Source organism: Lynx rufus, unplaced genomic scaffold (assembly GCF_022079265.1).
Source record: "Lynx rufus isolate CCGP_SWC_20201006 ecotype Redwood Valley unplaced genomic scaffold, mLynRuf1.p SCAF_2, whole genome shotgun sequence".
In the NCBI taxonomy this organism is placed as follows: Eukaryota; Metazoa; Chordata; class Mammalia; order Carnivora; family Felidae; genus Lynx; species Lynx rufus.
This window is the reverse complement of record NW_025814834.1, coordinates 118170300-118186717: the sequence shown is the minus strand read 5'-3', so window position 1 is coordinate 118186717 and position 16418 is coordinate 118170300. Positions and strand designations below refer to the sequence as shown.

Below are 16418 nucleotides of genomic sequence, written 5' to 3'. Positions count from 1 at the left end.
CCTGACTCGTTTGGACCCCACGGAGTGGCTGCATCCCAAAGCTGGTGAAAGGGATTCCCACCATCAAGAAGAAATCCTCTCCCTTCTCTCTGGTTTCCATAAGGAGGCCCCAACGAGGGCTCAAGAGTGTGTGAGGTCCGAGAGAGGAGAAAACACTGCTTAGGGACCCAGCTCTCTCCACTGGCCATGACCGAGACAACAGGACCATTTTCTGCTATTCCAGGACTAGCCACCTGGGGGCACCCGGCCCTGGCTTTGCTCCCAGGGAAGGCTGCGAGTTGGGAAACGCTGGCCCAGCAGGACTGGGGCAGCTCAGTTTCCCAGGCACCTGAGGGCGGGCCAGCGCACCACAAAGTCTCAGGTTTCAGGGGGATGGCAGTTGCCCGTCTAAAGGCTTCTCTGTTCCTTGGAATTGTACAGAATGTCTCTTGTGGCTTTTCCTCCTCCCTCCTTTTTTCCTGTTGACTCTCCCCATCCGGCGCTCTGAATCACCCGACTCCACAGGAAAGCAGCAGATGTTGACTTTACTTTTTGAAGCCAACATTGGCTCCCTCCTGTGGAGTGGGGAGCAGGCAGGAAGGTGAGAGGCAGGGGAATGGAGGAAAATGGCCCCCATCTTCTCCAATTTTGAGGGAGGATATAGGGGGAATCTGAAAGGAGTCAGGGTCCATAGGCGAAAAATTCTTGATTCCTGGGATAAGGGAAATGGGGCCCCAAACCAAGGCCCTGGTGTTGGCCGTGGAACCGGGATGGTGAGGGAAGCACAGGGTGAGAGTGTTCCTGGTTTTGGTGTCAGCCCCTCTGGTCTGAGGTAAGGCCTCATCTCTTGCCAGCAGCATCCTCATGACTCAAAAGTCAAGTCAGGCTGCAGGTCTGGGGAGACAGTCTAGAAGCTTCTTGTCCGAGCCCCCAAACCTCAGCTCTTAGGCAAGTCTTTTGGAGAAGCCGCCAAGGAGGACTTTCTAGGGCTTTATTCTACATTCATTGCTCCAATTTCTCTTCTCTTTTTTCTTCCTCAGGGATTTTCTTACGGGCAAAGAAGCCAAGCTGTAGAGGAAGAGATAAGAGTCATCGCCAAATGTCCTGCCTGGACACCTTGCCAACAGCCCTCAGACATATCTGAAGTCTTCACTTTTGTTTTGCTTCCAAAAATGAGATTCTGATTTATTTTATTTGGCTTAGCTTAATTCAACCAACATTTGTGGAGTATAGTGAAAGAGCTCCCGGCAGGACACCCACAGCCTGCTTAGCGGCCCATCACAAACCCGGTTCTCCCTGCTATAATCAGGGAGCCCTCAACTCGTGGGCATCACGCCCCCTACTCCCACTGAGGCAGTGCCTACCTTCCAAAGGCAGAAGACAAGGAGAGCAAGCAAGAGCAGCCCTCCCAGGACACTGCCAATGAGAAGCCACAGGGAGATGAGGACAGGGCGGGTCTGAATCACCTCCAGCAGGCTCTGTAGGGGAAGGAGACTTGTTTCACACTTGTGCCCTTTCTCCCAGCTAGGCTCGCCCACATGATAGCAAAGCCTCGAAATGAAAGAATAAAAAGAAAGAAACTGAGGCAGGAATAAAGGCAGTGGGACCCCCGCCTCCTGATCGATCACTTGTGACACTTCAGCTGCTGCCTAATGAGGATGGTCTCAGTTATGAAAAAGTCCCCCCTCCCCCCGCGCCCTTCTGCCAACCCCACCCGCACTCTTTGCACAGCTCTCGGGCTCGGGCTCCAGTCCCACCTCACTCCAACGAGAGGCTTCAGGCAGCTGTAGGACACTGCCCTCCTTAGCTCCCAGCTCAAAGGTGCTGACCACCGTCAGGGACTTGAATTTGGCCTGTGGCGCAAGTGGATGGGAAGACAAAGTGAGCCATCATCAGGTGGTGTGGCTCTTGGAACCCCAATGGCAAAGATGAGGCCAGTAGGTACAACTTCCAGTGCCTTCCAGACCAGAAGAAAAGGTTGGAGACCAATGGAGAGAGAGAGGAAGGGTAACAGATGGAAAGCCTCTGGTCCTTCATATATGGTGTTGGCTCTACCCAATATTAGTTAACTCCCCTTCCTTTGGCTAACCCCTAGCCCTCCTTTAGGTTGAAGTTTAGATGTCAACCCCTCTTGGAATTAGGGAGGTATTTCCTCCTAACCCCTATCAGCCTGGATTAGGTCATAATATTCTCTTTGCTTCTCTTTCACCACTGGACTGTAAGATCCTCAAGGTCAAGAGCAGTGTCCTATAAATTTATTGATTTATTTTGTGTGTGTGTCCTATAAATTTAGATGTCTCCAGTGCCTAGTGCCTAGCACCGTGCTAAGTACATACTGGTTTCTCAATAAATCTTTATTGAAAAAAAAAAAGTAAATGAATGAAAAAAGGATACCAAAGAGCAATAAAGAGAGAATCAGACTTAGGGAAGGATGGTGTCTCCAACATAACTTTCCTATAAAATATGCCGTGTGCTATTCAAAGTAGATAGCCCTTAGTACCACATAGCTGTTACAATTAAGGTGCCATTTCCATGCTCAGAAACTCACACTGACTCCTGACTGTCTATCATATTAAGTTCAACTTCATCTCCCCAGCTTTAGAGAACTTTCATAACCTAGATCCCTTTCGGCTATATGATCTTGCCTTCCATTACCCGCCAGTACATATCAGGCATGTAATAATCAACTGTTTATTCATGCATTTAACAGAAATGTATTAAGTCGCTATAATGAGTAAGGCATGGTGACAAATGTTGGGAATATTCTCCTCAGTGTCTGCCAAATACAGGTCCTTTTATATAGTAGGCACATGGTGGATTATTAGTTGATTGAATTTAGGTATCCTATAAATGTTGATTATTGATAGAGCACTAAGGGATGATAAACAGGAAAATACAAGGAGAATAACTAGCTTTAATGAGTCCATCTCATTATTCATTTGCTCCTTACAACCTCATGAAGTAGGTATTATCTTCCCCATTTTAGAGAGAAAGAGTAAGAATCAGGGAGATTAAATAACTTGCTCAAGGTCCAACAAGCTAGTAGGAGGCAAAGTTGGAACTTGAACATGAGTCAATTCCAAAACCTATGCTGACGCTCCAGGCCGTAGCGGAAGAGGAAAATAGAAGAAAAGATTTACCCTCCGGAAAAACTCATTGTGAACCAGCCTCAGTAGTCCAACAGAGACCTCAGTCCCCTTTGCCAGCCGCCCAAGATGGCACCTCACGACTTGACACCGAGTGTTGCTCCCATTCTTCCAGAAGAGAGAGACAGATCAGGATCTTGGGATGGAAAAATCCCTTGCTCCCCACTCCAGGCTCCGCCCCCGTCCCAAGGCTCCAAACACTACCGCTCCCCACTGCATTCCCATTCTGGACACCTTCTTCACCTTCTTGTGAGCCATACCAGTCTGTTTGTGTGATGAAACTCCTCGGGGTGCACAAGGGGTCCTGGGGGCTCGGTCAGGTTCTGTACTGTGCAACTTGCCTAGAGGGAGATGCAACTTGAGCCACCCTCTTGATGGTGAGAGGCCAGCCACTCCAGGGTGACCAGGAGCATGCTACCCACGCTCCGTGGTTCTTCCCTGGGCAATCCCTCTCTTTCTCCCCCAAAGAAGGCCAATGTGTAAAAGAAAGGCCTCCCAGAGAGAGGAGCCCTGATGGCAGTGACCCCAACAGAGAAGGAGCTGGGTAAGTTCACCAGATCAAGGTGGCAGGGTTCCATGCACCCTTAGCCTGGACTCACATTGTTGGTGATGAACTGAGACAATGACAGGAAGTAATTGCCCCCATGGGCCACAGCTGGAAGGAGGGCTGAGATGATGAGGCCACTGACCACATAGCAGCCAAGGTTCTGAACCTAAGAGGAGGATTGGAAGTGGGAGGAGGTGGGACACAGAAGACCTTTCCTCATCTGTTCCTCTTCACCCTAGATGCCACTGGAAATCGAAGAGAGACTCTTCCCTCCTTTGCCCAGCACTCCTCCCCCTCCCCCTGCTCATGCCAAGGCCCCTCCAGCTTCTCACCCTAAGAGTGGTTTTGAATTCGGGACCCACTGGGAGGGGCCCATATGGGTGAACCTCATAGCGGTGCAGAGTGGACTCACTGCGTGGACACCGAGTCAGGAAGCACAGGGTCACAGCCATGACACAGACACAGGGGCACATGATCAGCACACAGACATGGATTCAGGGAAGGCAGGGCCAGCACGTGGATAAAGGGATGGGGGTACATAAAGAAGACAGAAATGGAATGTGACGTAGACCTGGTACAAACTTTATGGTTGCACCCCCTACCCTTCGCCCCAGCTCCAATCCCTAGGGCCTAGAGCCACGCCCTATACCTAGGAAAGTAAGATGCTCAAAAGGTTCGACTTGAGTGGGATTCAGGGCAAAAAGATGGAGCAGCCCCAAGGGTTTGCATTTGGGGAAAACACTGAAACACATGGAAGGAAATGGAGAAAACACAGAGTAGGGGTCTGGGGTCAGGACGGACGGGGTCCTAGTGGGGAGCTGAGCCATACCTGGAGAATAGGAGGCGGGGCTCATAATGAATGTAGGCTGAGGTCTGGGCTGTGTTATCTTGAAGGGTCCCGTTTCTCTCCAGGCTATTGCTGTAGGGTTGGGGGAGAGGCTCACGTCCCAGCCCACTCTAAGACACCCCACTCTGGAGGAGACGAGTCACCGCTGTTTCCACCAACCCCCTCCCCCCGCAAGACTCCACAGGAGAGGCTGGGAGGAAGCTCCCCTTGTTCCCACCTGGTGGCAGTCAGCCTCACGAGGACCTGGCTCAGGAGGAAAGAGCAACTAAACTCGAACTCCAGCAGAAAGGTCACCTGGAGGCAGGTGGTTTGGGGTCAGGGCATGGTCCTCTTGATGGGGCCAGCACAGAAGAACAGGAGGCCTCGTGGGCCTCCTTCCCTAAACTCCCAGGACCCGCAAGTTCCAACCCCTGTTCTCTCAGAACCCCTTTCTCATCCTGGGCCCCTACTCACCTTGGCTCCAGCCTGAAAGACAGGGTGCCCCACACTGCAGAGCCGGACATGAGGGGAAGGGGCTGTGCATTCCACCTTCACGGGGCTGTCCCTCTGAGGGCAGAGGAATGTGGCGGGGGCTGGAGCTGAAGCCGTCAAGTGTCTCCTGCCCACAGCCTCTCAACACCGAGCCTTTCTCCAGAGCCTTTTGCAGCCTAGGCCAATACCCCAATCTTCCTCCCCCTCCTTCCCTGACTCCTCCCAAATCTCCTCCCCCAGGTACCTGAGGTGTGAAACTGGCCAGGTGGAGGTTTCTAGAGAAGCTCAGGTTCAGGCTAGTGTTGTAGGCATTTTCCTTCCTGTTCTCCAGAGTTGCTGATACTAGCACTTTCTGCCGACCTCCTCGAACCACGAAAGGGTCCTTCCTAGGAGGGGTGGATAAGGGAGAGCCCAGGAGTTGAAAAGCTGCCAAAGGCATCACTTCTACTCTTCTGGGCAAGAAACAACTCTCCAGCTCCCTTCGAGCTCCTTCTGGTCTGTCTCAGGTCACCCTGGTTTGGCCAGTTCACATCCATCCCACCTGGAGCCTCTGATGTCCATATCAGCACGAAGCACCAGGTCTGTGACACATTCATTGTCAGGGCCACAGTCCTTAGAGAAGGGAACCTAGAGGGGAGAGAAGGGGCTGAGGCCTGATAGGAAGGCAAGCAGAAAAGCATGGAATTAGGGGGAAAGGGAAAAGAAAAGAGCAGGTGCCCGGGTCAGATTTGGCTGTGAAATTAGGTCTCGGCCCTCCGTGTCTCTTGAATTCACTGAGAAGGGCAGTACTGGGACCCAGGGGCAGGGCAGGGCTTGGCATCGCTGACCAGCTTTCGTATAGAGGTGGGTGAGCCCTCATCCAGCACAGGTCCTGGCTTCGTGGTGTTGTCCAATGCAAAGGTCACAGTCAAGGCCACTGGCCGGAAGTAATCTGAGGTATCCTAAGGAAAATCAGAATCAAGCATTATGGGGAGCCAGGGGTTAGGGGTACAGCCCAGGCCCCCATAAGAACGTGATTATTACAGTGATCAATTACCAAACACCTTCTATGTGCTGGGTACTGTCCTGAGGTTTTATCAGCACTATTACCTTTAATTCCAATACAACTCCCACACTGTAGTTATTATTAGTATCTCCTCCTTTCGGGTAAGCAGGGAACCTGTGGGGTGCAGGTTATGTGACCTGCCAGAGTTCACGAGTGGTGACCGGCAGAGTGAGGCTTCAAACCCAGATCAGCCTGCCTCCAGAGTCTGAACTTCCTCACTGCCCCAGCTTCAGCTCTGGCTTTCTTGCCAGACCCGGCAGAAATTCCTTCTCCAGCCAGCCTGCCCCTCACTCCCAGGCCCCGACACAGAGCCAACTAGACAACTAGACAACTCTTAACAAGAACCTGTATGTGCGTTAATCTGATCAAGAACCTGCACTTGTGTTATTCGGATCAAGAACCTATATGTGTATTTTGTTTGAGGCACCTGCCTCAGTATTATACACGGTGTTTGCTATGGATGCGTCCCAATTATTTATTTTACCTCTGCTTAGAGCCTTTGTGTTGCCTTCCCCACCACCTGACTCCCTCTCTCCCAAAGCCAGTGTCCTCTTGAACAGTTTCCAGATTTCCGTAGCCATACCAAAGCCGGGATGTTTTCATTCGTTTGGATGCCAGTATTTATGGATCTCTACATAATTTCTCTCTTCTTTCTTTCTTTCTTTCTTCTTTCTTTCTTTCTTTCTTTCTTTCTTTCTTTCTTTCTTCTTTTTCTTTCTTTCTCTCTCTCTCTCCCCTTCCTTCCTTCCTTCCTCTAACTGGGGCCAGTATAAGATCCCAGAGGCTGATCTGCAAATCAAGCTATTTGTCTTTGTGTGTGAGACCCTGTATTCAGGGTTGGGTGACTTTTCTAAGAGAAATACTGGGAGTGGGGAGGGGGTTGGTCGCATTTTTTTTTTTTAACCTACCTTGGGGTAGCGGGGGAAATCCTATTTTTTACAATATTTTTGTCTTTCTATTAACCTTTCCTTTTATCCTTGAATTTTTACTAAATTTCCTCCTGACTTAAAAATCTTGTTTCTAATTTGGGAATTTGAAATCTTGGTACTTAATGTTATGCCATTTTTTCCAAAGAGTTCGAACCACTTTAATACCAGAACATGGTAAAATATTTGCAGTCTGTCCTGTCTTCCTGCCCGTCCTCACCAGCACGTGGAAGCGCAGCTGCTCACAAGTGACGTTCCCAACACTGAGCCGGAGCCTCCGAGGGGACAGCCTCTGGCCTGAGCCGTCAAACACAGCACGAGCCCCTGTGGTCCACTCATCCAGTGACGCTGTGAACCGCAAATCTGGATGGGGCAGGCAGGAGCGAGGGTGGAGAGGGGTCCAGGGACCAAGGCAGGTGGGCTTAAGGGTTACTTAGGACGCTCCGGTCACTCACAGAATCGGCGATCCCAGTGGCCAGGGGTGCGAGAGGTCACTCGGAAGCAAAGGGCTGCAGACAGGCAGGCTGCCTCCTGGCCTCGCCGGCTGCAGTCCCTCTGAACCACACTGATGGCCGGAGGGGTCACCTCCAGGGAAGGGGCCAGGTGGACAATGGGCCGGGAGCTGGGATCAAGAAATTCTAGCAGTAAGAGGAAAGCCCTTGGAGAAAGGTGATCCCCAGTGCTTGCCTCCCAGAGGTCAAAGGAAAGAATGAGAGGCTAGATGTACACGTGTCACCTCCCCGCCGGAACCTTCAGGCAGAAAGATAATAGCTAACACTGAATAAGCACTTGCCATGTGCTAGGCACTGTGTTAAGATCTTTCATGATTATTGCATTTAACTTTCACAACAAACCTATGAGGTAGATTCTGTTATTATTCCCGTTAAAAAAATTTTTTTAATGTTTATTTATTTTTGAGAGAGAGAGAGACAGAGCATGAGTGGGGGAGCGGCAGAGAGAGAGAGGGAGACACAGAATCTGAAGCAGCTCCAGGCTCCGAGCTGTCAGCACACAGCCCGATGCGGGGCTCAAACTCACGAACCGTGAGATCACGACCTGAGCCCAAGTCGGTTGCTTAACCGACCGAGCCACCCAGGCGCCCCCACAAGCTTTTGCTTTTATCAGTTAGGTTATGCTGTCCACAGCCTCCTGAGCTAGGACTGCTCACCTAAGCAAAACGGCTGCCCCTTGGGCACCCACAGCCACATCTACCAGGTCATCTCCATCCAGATCCAGCCGGCCATCCACACTCCGGCCAAAGTAGCTGAGGGCCTGTGGCATGGAGATAGCAGCAATCCTCTGAGAGGAAGAGAAGGGAGACTGAGCAGGGACTCTCACGCCTGGTGACCCCGGCCGCCCACCCGGCACACAACCAGGGGTAAGAGAATAAGAAAGAATAAGAGACACTAGTCTGTACTTAGGAGTCCCTAGTACAGCAACCTGTACCCTACCCTACCACCTCACCTTTTTGACTACTGATAAAAAAGCACTTGTCCAGTTTGGGTCTCAAGGCCAGGGAAACAACGACGAACAAGGAGCACACCCCCCTTCTCCTTCCTCCCACCCATGCCCCTGCTTTCTCTGCACTCTCCTGACCTGGGCGGGACGGGGCCTGATCCCACTCTGGGCGCCATGATACAGGTACAGTGCTCCATGGTGTCCGTCCTCCAGGGGCGCCCCCACAGCCACATCAGCAAAACCATCTTGGTTCAGATCAGGAAGGGCACCCATGGCAAAGCCAAACCGAGCGTCCTGGGGGGGTTCTGGCTGAAGTGTTCCCTGGAGTGTCAGCAAGGACTGCTGGTGGAGGGGAGAAGACAGAAGACGCTGATCTGGTGGCCCCAACCTCTCAGCCAGCCCGTGAACATACGTGCCTTCCCTCCCTCCTTCCCTCCACCGCCCCCACCATAGACCCCAGCAAGTCTCACCTGACCCACCAGATACACATAAACACGGCCCGTCTCCTTGTTCTGGGGTCCCAGGAACATGGGGGCAGCCACAAGTAAGACATTGGTTGTTCCATCCCCGTCCGTATCCAATGGACAGAGCTCACTGCCAAAGTAGGAGCCAATCTGGGGAGTGGCGGGGAGCGGTGACCCCAGGGAAAAAGGAAGGTGATTGTGGACAAGTGAGAAGCATCGGCCAGCCTGCCAGCGTGGTTCTCACACCCCTGACAGACTCCGCCAACCAGAACTCAGCAAAGATTTTTCAGGATCCTCTCTTGGTCCTTCCCATTCCTCCCCCACAGCCTGAAGGCCCCTCAGGATCCAAGCGTCCCACCCTCTCTTGGATGCCCTACCTGCTCCCCCTGGAGGCTCTGGGCAACCCTCACAGCCCCATCTCTCTTAAGCTGGAAGGCGATGACCTTTCCTCTATGTCTAAACCGAGGAGCCCCTGAGAGAAAGAGGCGGCGTCCACCCCGCAAAAGCATGGAGGAAACAGAGTAACCTAGAAGTGGGCAGGGAATCGGGTGAAAGGGAAAAAAGATGGGGTCAGAGTAGGAGGGGTCCCTAAAGGCACAGGACGAGGTCCCAAGGAAAGTAGCAGATTGGTGAGAAACTGCTCTCACACCCCCCACTGGGGAAACAGTTCATCCTCACCCCCTAATTCCCTGCAACCCTCTGCTACTTACCTAAGTAGGCTGCATGGTTCTGCAAAGCAGGGGGGAACTCATCCTCCAGGGCCGTCCGTGGGGGGAAAAGGCGGTGACCTTCCTCAAGCCATAACACAGAGCCCCCCCAGTCATAGGCCCCCACCATTCCAAAGAGAATCCCATCCTGTATGGCAGAAACAGATGGGGTCGCTTGAAAAGACAACAGGAAATAAAGAGTAAAAACTCCAGGAGTGAGAGGGTCACTAAGACTATGCTGGGGGCAGTTGGAAGGCATGGGAAGGTCGGTATGGACATTGGTTAAAGGAAGAATCTAGAAGAGCTCTGGGTTGAAGTTGCCTGAGTCTGAGGTGGAGAGGAGTCAGATGTTGAGAGGGGTCAGAGTCTGTCCAACCTTCAACCGATGAGTAGAGAAACCAATCTGAGACATTTCCAGCCCAAAAGAGCTTTCGTTTTCTCCACGGGACCCTTGAGCATGAGAAAATATCAAGGCAATATCAGGAAAGACATTTCTTTGACTCATTGAACTCACCCCAGAACCCTGCCTACACCCAGAACTCCTCCCTACCCTGTCCCCCATTTCTTCAGGGAAGTCATTACCCTCAAGCCCAAAAATCCTGTCTCCCAGCGCGTCCACAATGTCCGTCAGTACAGCTTCATCTGTGACGTTGAAGAAGAATCTCTCATCTGGATCACTGGCAATAGTTCTGATTTCCCGCAGGAAAGAGCTGGGGTCTCGCTGTCTCCGGAGGTAGTGGCCAAGGACCTGGGGTCAGGAGAGCAAGGTGGGGTCAGTTAGCTGTGGGGAGTGAGGTGTTACAGCTGGTACACAACACAGCCGACTAGAGTGAAAGAAGGGAAAAGAAGAGGCTGGCCTTTGGGGAGTCATTAATGCCTATCTTCTTGAAGCTCCCCGTCCTCGGTGTCACCATCCCCCCTCCATCCTTCCAGATCTGGAGTAGATTCTCACCGCAATCCCATAGCGGGTCACTCTCCCAGCTTCACAAGCCTTTAGGGCTGCAGGAAGTTCCTCTCCATCATGTGACTCTCCGTCAGTGACAACAACCAGCAGCCTAGCCGCCTCTGGCCGGCCCCCGCGGGATGGACTGAATCCTTCTGTGCTGAGAAGAGAGAGAAAAGAGTGAGGTGTGATCACGTGTATGCAGACACACACACACACACACACACACACACACACACACACACACACACCACTGTCAGCAGTTCACTGAGGTCAGGCATCTTTTAGTCCACCTCCCTGACAGTGGAGACTGGCACACAGGAAGGGCTAAAATGTTTGAATGTCATAGAGCATGGGCAGCAGCATATCCTCAATGCAAATAAGTATGAATGCCATTTGTTCATAGATTCATTCAGCAAAAGTTACATTTGGGAGAGGACAAATATCCAGAGAATGTGGAATAAAGGAGAGTGGTCAGGACAGGGAAGTCTTCCCAGAGATGAGTTCTGAATCATGTGTGGCAAGTGGGCAAGGACATAAGTGGTGGAGAGTCTGAGGGCCAAGATCAAAGTGGGAGGGCAGGGATAGAGAGAGTTCTGTCTACGGAGATAAATAACATAAATCAGGGATTTGGAAAGACACAGACGTACACTTTGAAGAGAGTGACGAGAAGGGTATGCAGTGACAGTCAGCTTAGCCTTCCCCAAAAGTGCACACAAAGAAAAGCATGCAAGACATTTTGGGATGGACACAGTGGACTCCAAACCCTCCCCTAACCTTTCTAGGCCCTCCCCACTTTGGCCTCCCAGGCTCCCCTTCCCAATGCCTCACCAGGCCACCAGGATTGCTTGGGCGGTCTTTGTTTCTCGTCCCTCTCGCCGACTCAGGTTCCTGGCTGCCCTCACCACTTCCTCCTTGGTTCGGAAATCTCCCAGGGACCACTCGTGCACAGGGCTCTCCCCATACTGTACCAGTCCCACCTGAGAATAAAGCGTGCACTCACATGGAATGTGTGTGCTGAGGGAAAAGATAATATGTGGGGGCAGGGAGATGGGCATTTGGATACTACTGAAGACACTACCTACATTTACCTCCTTCTCTCCCCGTCTCTCCCTGTCCAAGCCCATCCACATTGCCTTCTCTTACCTGTATCTGCTCCGGGTCAATAAACAGTCTCCCTACCAGTCTTCGTAGGAAAGTCTGAACTTCAGACCAGGGGTAGATACTGTTGGAGCCATCCAAGACGATGACAACATCCATGTAGGTGGGACAGCCTAGGAAGAGGGGTATGCTGATGGGGAACAGAGGGGTAGAAGGATATCAGGCACGCAGGCAACAAGGGAAGAAGTCACAGGAGGGCACGTTCCATTCAAACAATTATTTGGCGCTTCCGAACATGCAAGGAAGGTAGTATACCAGGCCCTGGGTAAATGCAGAAATGAATAAAAGAGGACACGGGCATACATACAACTTACTAAAAGAAGAAGAAGAAGTAGAAAAAGAAGGAGGGAGAGGGGGGAGGAGGAGAGGAAAGGGAGAAGGAGAAGGAGAAGAAAGAGGGGGAGGGAGAGAAGGAGGGGAATTAAGTGCTAGGTAGAAACAGAGCACCACTCTATGCTTTGGGAGAAGAAGAGGTCAGTTCTGATTGTGGGGAATCAAAGACGTAAGCAATAGAAAGATGTTTGAGGAGAGGAGAGCATTTGCCTGGAGAACACTTTAAAAGGACACGGAGGTATAAAAATAGATGACAAATAGAATGAGGAGGGAAATGCTCTGGCAAAGGCATAGGGTGTGGAGGGTATAGTGAGAGGTTTTTTTTTTGACGTTGGTTAGATCAGTTCATGGAGTCTTGATGCCCTGGCAAAGAGTCTGAACTCTTTTTTTTTTTTTTCAATGTGTATTTTTTTTTTTAATTTTTTTTTTCAACGTTTATTTATTTTTGGGACAGAGAGAGACAGAGCATGAACGGGGGAGGGGCAGAGAGAGAGGGAGACACAGAATCGGAAACAGGCTCCAGGCTCTGAGCCATCAGCCCAGAGCCTGACGCGGGGCTCGAACTCCCGGACCGCAAGATCGTGACCTGGCTGAAGTCGGACGCTTAACCGACTGCGCCACCCAGGCGCCCCTCAATGTGTATTTTTTAAGAGAGAGAGAGAGACAGAGTGTGAGCAGGGAAGGGGGAGACAGAGAGGGAGACACAGAATCCGAAGCAAGGCTCCAGGCTGTGGGCTGTCAGCACAGAGCCCCACACGGGGCTCGAACCCACTGGCTGTGAGATCATGACCTGAGCCGAAGTTGGACGCCCAACCGACTGAGCCACCCAGACGCCCCCTGAATTCTAATCTATTAGGAAACATGGAGCTTTAGGCACATTAGGTAGCAACGAGGAAAGCGATGCAGACCCCCTGTCCAGCATCAAACCATGTTGACCCATCTTTTTCCCACCCTGCACCCAGTTCTGGGGACTGAGTCCTTCAGGCCCTTCTTCTGGCTCACGTTGTGCAGTGGGTGCCAGGCTTCCCTGGGGCCGGAACGAAGCATCCACATGGGCACATATCCCAGAGCTGAAGACAGAGGAGCCACAAGCACGAGACCAGAGAGGGGCACAAGCCTGGGGAGAGTTGGGAGAAATATTACTCCCAGGCTTGGGAGTGCTCTCTCAGCACACACTCCTAGTCAAAGGAGGCGCTGAAACCACTCCCTGGGATTCCCCTCCTTGCTTTCTAGGGTTTTAAACCTCTTGACCCCTCCAGATAGACTAGGTCCCCTTACCATACTGCTCTTTTCTCTGCCACATCCTTCAGAGACCCCACCACCACCCTTTCGTTAGCTCACCATGAATCCCCCATCATTGTCTGTCTCTAATAGAGACATTCCGAGGTGCATATTCATAGCAGGATGAGATGAATTTCCCAGTGGATAGTCACCTGGTTGCAAGGGGGTGGAAGAGAATGAGACCATGGGGTCACACATGGGGTGCTTGGGTTTAGGGTGATTAGGAGAGAGGATGAGATCAGGATCAAGTCAAAGATAGGGAGTGTGTGGGATATGGGGGTAGGGTGAGGTATAAGGGGTCAAAGCTATTAGTGTAGCAGGTTAGGGGGTAGGAGTAGAAGAGCGAGGCATCTTCTTACCCAAGTGGCCCTTGGCACACGGGGCACTGTGGGAGCCCCCTATGGGGCAGCGATAAACGTCCCCCCTTCTGTCGCCTGAAGGCCCATCCCAGGGGGCACCCACCAGCATCCTGGGAAGAGGACACGAGTATCAGCATTGTGTGAACATGACCTTTGAGACAGGCTGGAGGGAAAATGCATGGGTGTAGCAAGCCTGGATCCCCAGGCACTTCTAACAGTGGCCTTGCCATCCGCCTTGCCTCCCCTTTAAGAGCTCTACCACAGTCCCAAACCGTCTGGTTTCTTCCTCACCATCGACGTCCACCCCCAACATGTTGCAAGACACTGTATCCAAATTCAGCCTCGGGTGGCCCTGAGAACAGGCGTGGGCGGTGTACATCCAGGTTAAAGGGGGAGCATAGACCTGGGGGGGGGGGGCGGCAGAAGCAGTCAGAGTGGTTAATGAATGCCCAGAGAGGCACAACCAGAAAGAAGTGCAAAGGGAATACTTATATCTCAGTCTATATCCCTGTTTCTTACTCAGAAGTTGTCCTGGCCTCTGTCAACATCATGTACTCAGAACTCCAAGCAAGGATGGTCTCCTTCCAGTATTTGGGTCCAGATGTCTAACCTGTGGCCCTCTGCCATGCTGGTGCACAGCTGTATTTCCATTCCCACCTCTGAAATCTCATTCACAGACATGTCTGGAAGGGTCAAGTTCCTCTTTTCCACATCATTCCCCCTACACATCCTCCCCCACAAGCTGTAAGAGTCAAAGAGGGAGAGGGCCTTTCTGAAGCCCAGAACAACTACGCCTTCCAGATTCTCCCCAAACCCAGGACTTCAGGGAGGACAAGAGGAGGCTAGGGAGTACTGCATGGCTAGGTCTCTCCTCTTTCTCTTTCTGACTCCCAGTGTCGTTGCCACACTTTCACTCTCTTTCTCCAGCGTCTAGGTCTCTGCTTGATTCCAGTTCTGAAAACCTCAGTGGTAATTAACTGGGTGGGGCTACTCGACTGCCCACACGTATGGTTTGCCATCCATCCTCACCAAGAGACCCGTCACCCCAAAGTTTCCCACAACCCGCTTCTTTTCTAACTCACCCCCCCCAACTGCCCCCTGCATACCTGTATTTCTTAAATTTCAGCCCACTCTAAAGACCCTCCCCTGACTCATATCCTGGCTGATTCTTCCCTGCAACCCCAATCCCTTTAAAATCAGAGCTAGAATGGGGTGCCTGACTGGCTCAGTCAGTAGAGCATGCTACTCTTGATCCCAGGGTCGTGAGTTCAAGCCTCCCATTGGGCTCAGAGTTTACTTAAAAATAAAATAAAATAAATTTAAAGAAATCAGAGGTGGTATTTTAGGAAACAAAGATTACAGGGCACTGGTGAGGAAAAATTCCAGGCCTACAGTCCCTCCCATGGTCCTTCCCTGACTAGGTCTTGCTCTTTCCTTTCAAGCAACCCCCTCTGGCCACCCCTATCACCCCCACCACCCATGGCTGTAAGCTCTGTCTCAAACCATGCTCCTTTTCAGAAAGGTGTTTTCTATGTGAGGTTTTTTTTGTTGTTGTTGTTTTGTTTTTTTGCATCCAGGAAACTGGCAGAGCCATATGACCAGCAACTAACTCACTGGTTAGATAAACCAAGAGTTCTGACCACACATTTATGCCTCAGGCTCCAGAGACCACCACGGGTAGAAGGAGGTTGGCAGGAGGATAATAGGAATCAGATTAGCCACGTGGAAGGTCACATCATATTTCTTTTGGGACCACTTACTCTTGCAGGGCTTAAATATTTTAGCCAACTGGACCCAGAGCTGACACAAGGCCCTGCCAGTCTCAATACCGAAGCACTCATAATGTGTGGGCCTAAGAAGGAATGCCCCCGCCCCCTGCCACCACATACACATACACACACGAAATGCAGAATGTGTTAACCTCTCACCCTAACCCCCAAAGATGTCAGCTCCAAAGGTCCCAATGCCAAACAACCCATACACCTTCCACTTCCACCGGAAACCAAGAAGTTAACCTCCCTCACCTGTCAGGAACATCACGGGCAAGAGCAGGTGAAGGATGTCGGGGAGTCCCATGCCTGGTTGTTCTCCGTGTGAGAAGTCCTCTGTGCCTCTGTCCCTCTCCTTTTCTGTTTTCTTTACTTTCCCTCCCATCCTGCCCCCTCCCACTGGCAGCTAAAAATAAAATTGGAAGGAATGGGAGGAGTGATGGTGGGGAACTCCGGGGAGCCCCAGACCAAGGAAAGGACCGAGCCATCTCAGCCTATTTTTCTGCCCTGGTGCTGCCCCCTGGAGGCATCGTGTCACTATCCAAAGAACACAATTCTGGACTTTCTGCCCTTTATTTTTCTTCCTTTCTCTTCTATCCTTTGTGGTTGCCAGGCAGTAATGCTTCCCTCAGGTTTGGAATAGACAGTAGGCATGGGAGGCAGATACTTTTTACTTCTTAACCTTATTTATCTCACCCCGGGAAATGGAAAATGAGAGAACTGGTAACAGCGATATCGTTTCCCCTCCCACCCAGCAGTCCCAACATGTGAACACAGCCAGCCCACAAACCAAACCTTGCCAGTCTCACTGTTTGTGACTCAGCCTATGTTGCCTTGTGGCATCACAGCTTTTGGAGGGACCAGGAACTATGAACCGGTACGGGGTGTGCTTTGTGGAACTGGCACAATTACTTTAATATTAGACCCCCTCTTCTCAACGAGGCTATAAACTTCTAAAGCTGGGACCGTGAAGTTTCCGAGC

The 16418-nt window shown here is 51.5% G+C and overlaps 1 protein-coding gene across 3 annotated transcripts; it reads right to left on the bottom strand.

The window, feature by feature from the left end:
- Positions 1 to 981: 981 nt before the first annotated feature.
- ITGA10 (integrin subunit alpha 10) lies at positions 982 to 15821 on the bottom strand. 3 transcript variants are annotated; one of them, XM_047084499.1, is made up of 30 exons: positions 15692 to 15821; positions 13959 to 14070; positions 13668 to 13777; positions 13369 to 13460; positions 13030 to 13144; positions 11680 to 11807; positions 11365 to 11513; positions 10543 to 10693; positions 10173 to 10338; positions 9967 to 10040; positions 9594 to 9738; positions 9261 to 9409; positions 8890 to 9033; positions 8558 to 8761; positions 8130 to 8260; positions 7417 to 7583; positions 7182 to 7324; positions 5818 to 5931; positions 5532 to 5617; positions 5235 to 5376; positions 4973 to 5065; positions 4737 to 4813; positions 4502 to 4591; positions 4005 to 4083; positions 3725 to 3838; positions 3386 to 3466; positions 3120 to 3233; positions 1737 to 1832; positions 1344 to 1457; positions 982 to 1047 (listed from the first exon to the last, which is right to left on the bottom strand). In XM_047084499.1, the coding sequence occupies exons 1-30, from the start codon at positions 15819 to 15821 to the stop codon at positions 982 to 984; spliced, it is 3576 nt and encodes a 1191-aa protein (XP_046940455.1). The 3 variants fall into 3 exon arrangements, with proteins under 3 accessions (XP_046940455.1, XP_046940457.1, XP_046940456.1); XM_047084501.1 differs by lacking the exons at positions 13030 to 13144; positions 13369 to 13460; positions 13668 to 13777; positions 13959 to 14070 and having other exon boundaries at positions 15692 to 15743; XM_047084500.1 differs by lacking the exons at positions 13030 to 13144; positions 13369 to 13460; positions 13668 to 13777; positions 15692 to 15821 and having other exon boundaries at positions 13959 to 14046.
- Positions 15822 to 16418: the final 597 nt, after the last annotated feature.

Coding starts and splice junctions, on each gene's coding strand:
- ITGA10 (XM_047084499.1), bottom strand. CDS start 15,821: ATGGGAGGGAAAGTAAAGAAAACAGAAAAGGAGAGGGACAGAGGCACA. Junction 14,071..15,691: donor GCCCGTGATGTTCCTGACAG/GTGAGGGAGGTT, acceptor CCCCCCCCCCAG/GTCTATGCTCCCCCTTTAAC. Junction 9,739..9,966: donor TCTCTACTCATCGGTTGAAG/GTTGGACAGACT, acceptor TCTGCCATACAG/GATGGGATTCTCTTTGGAAT.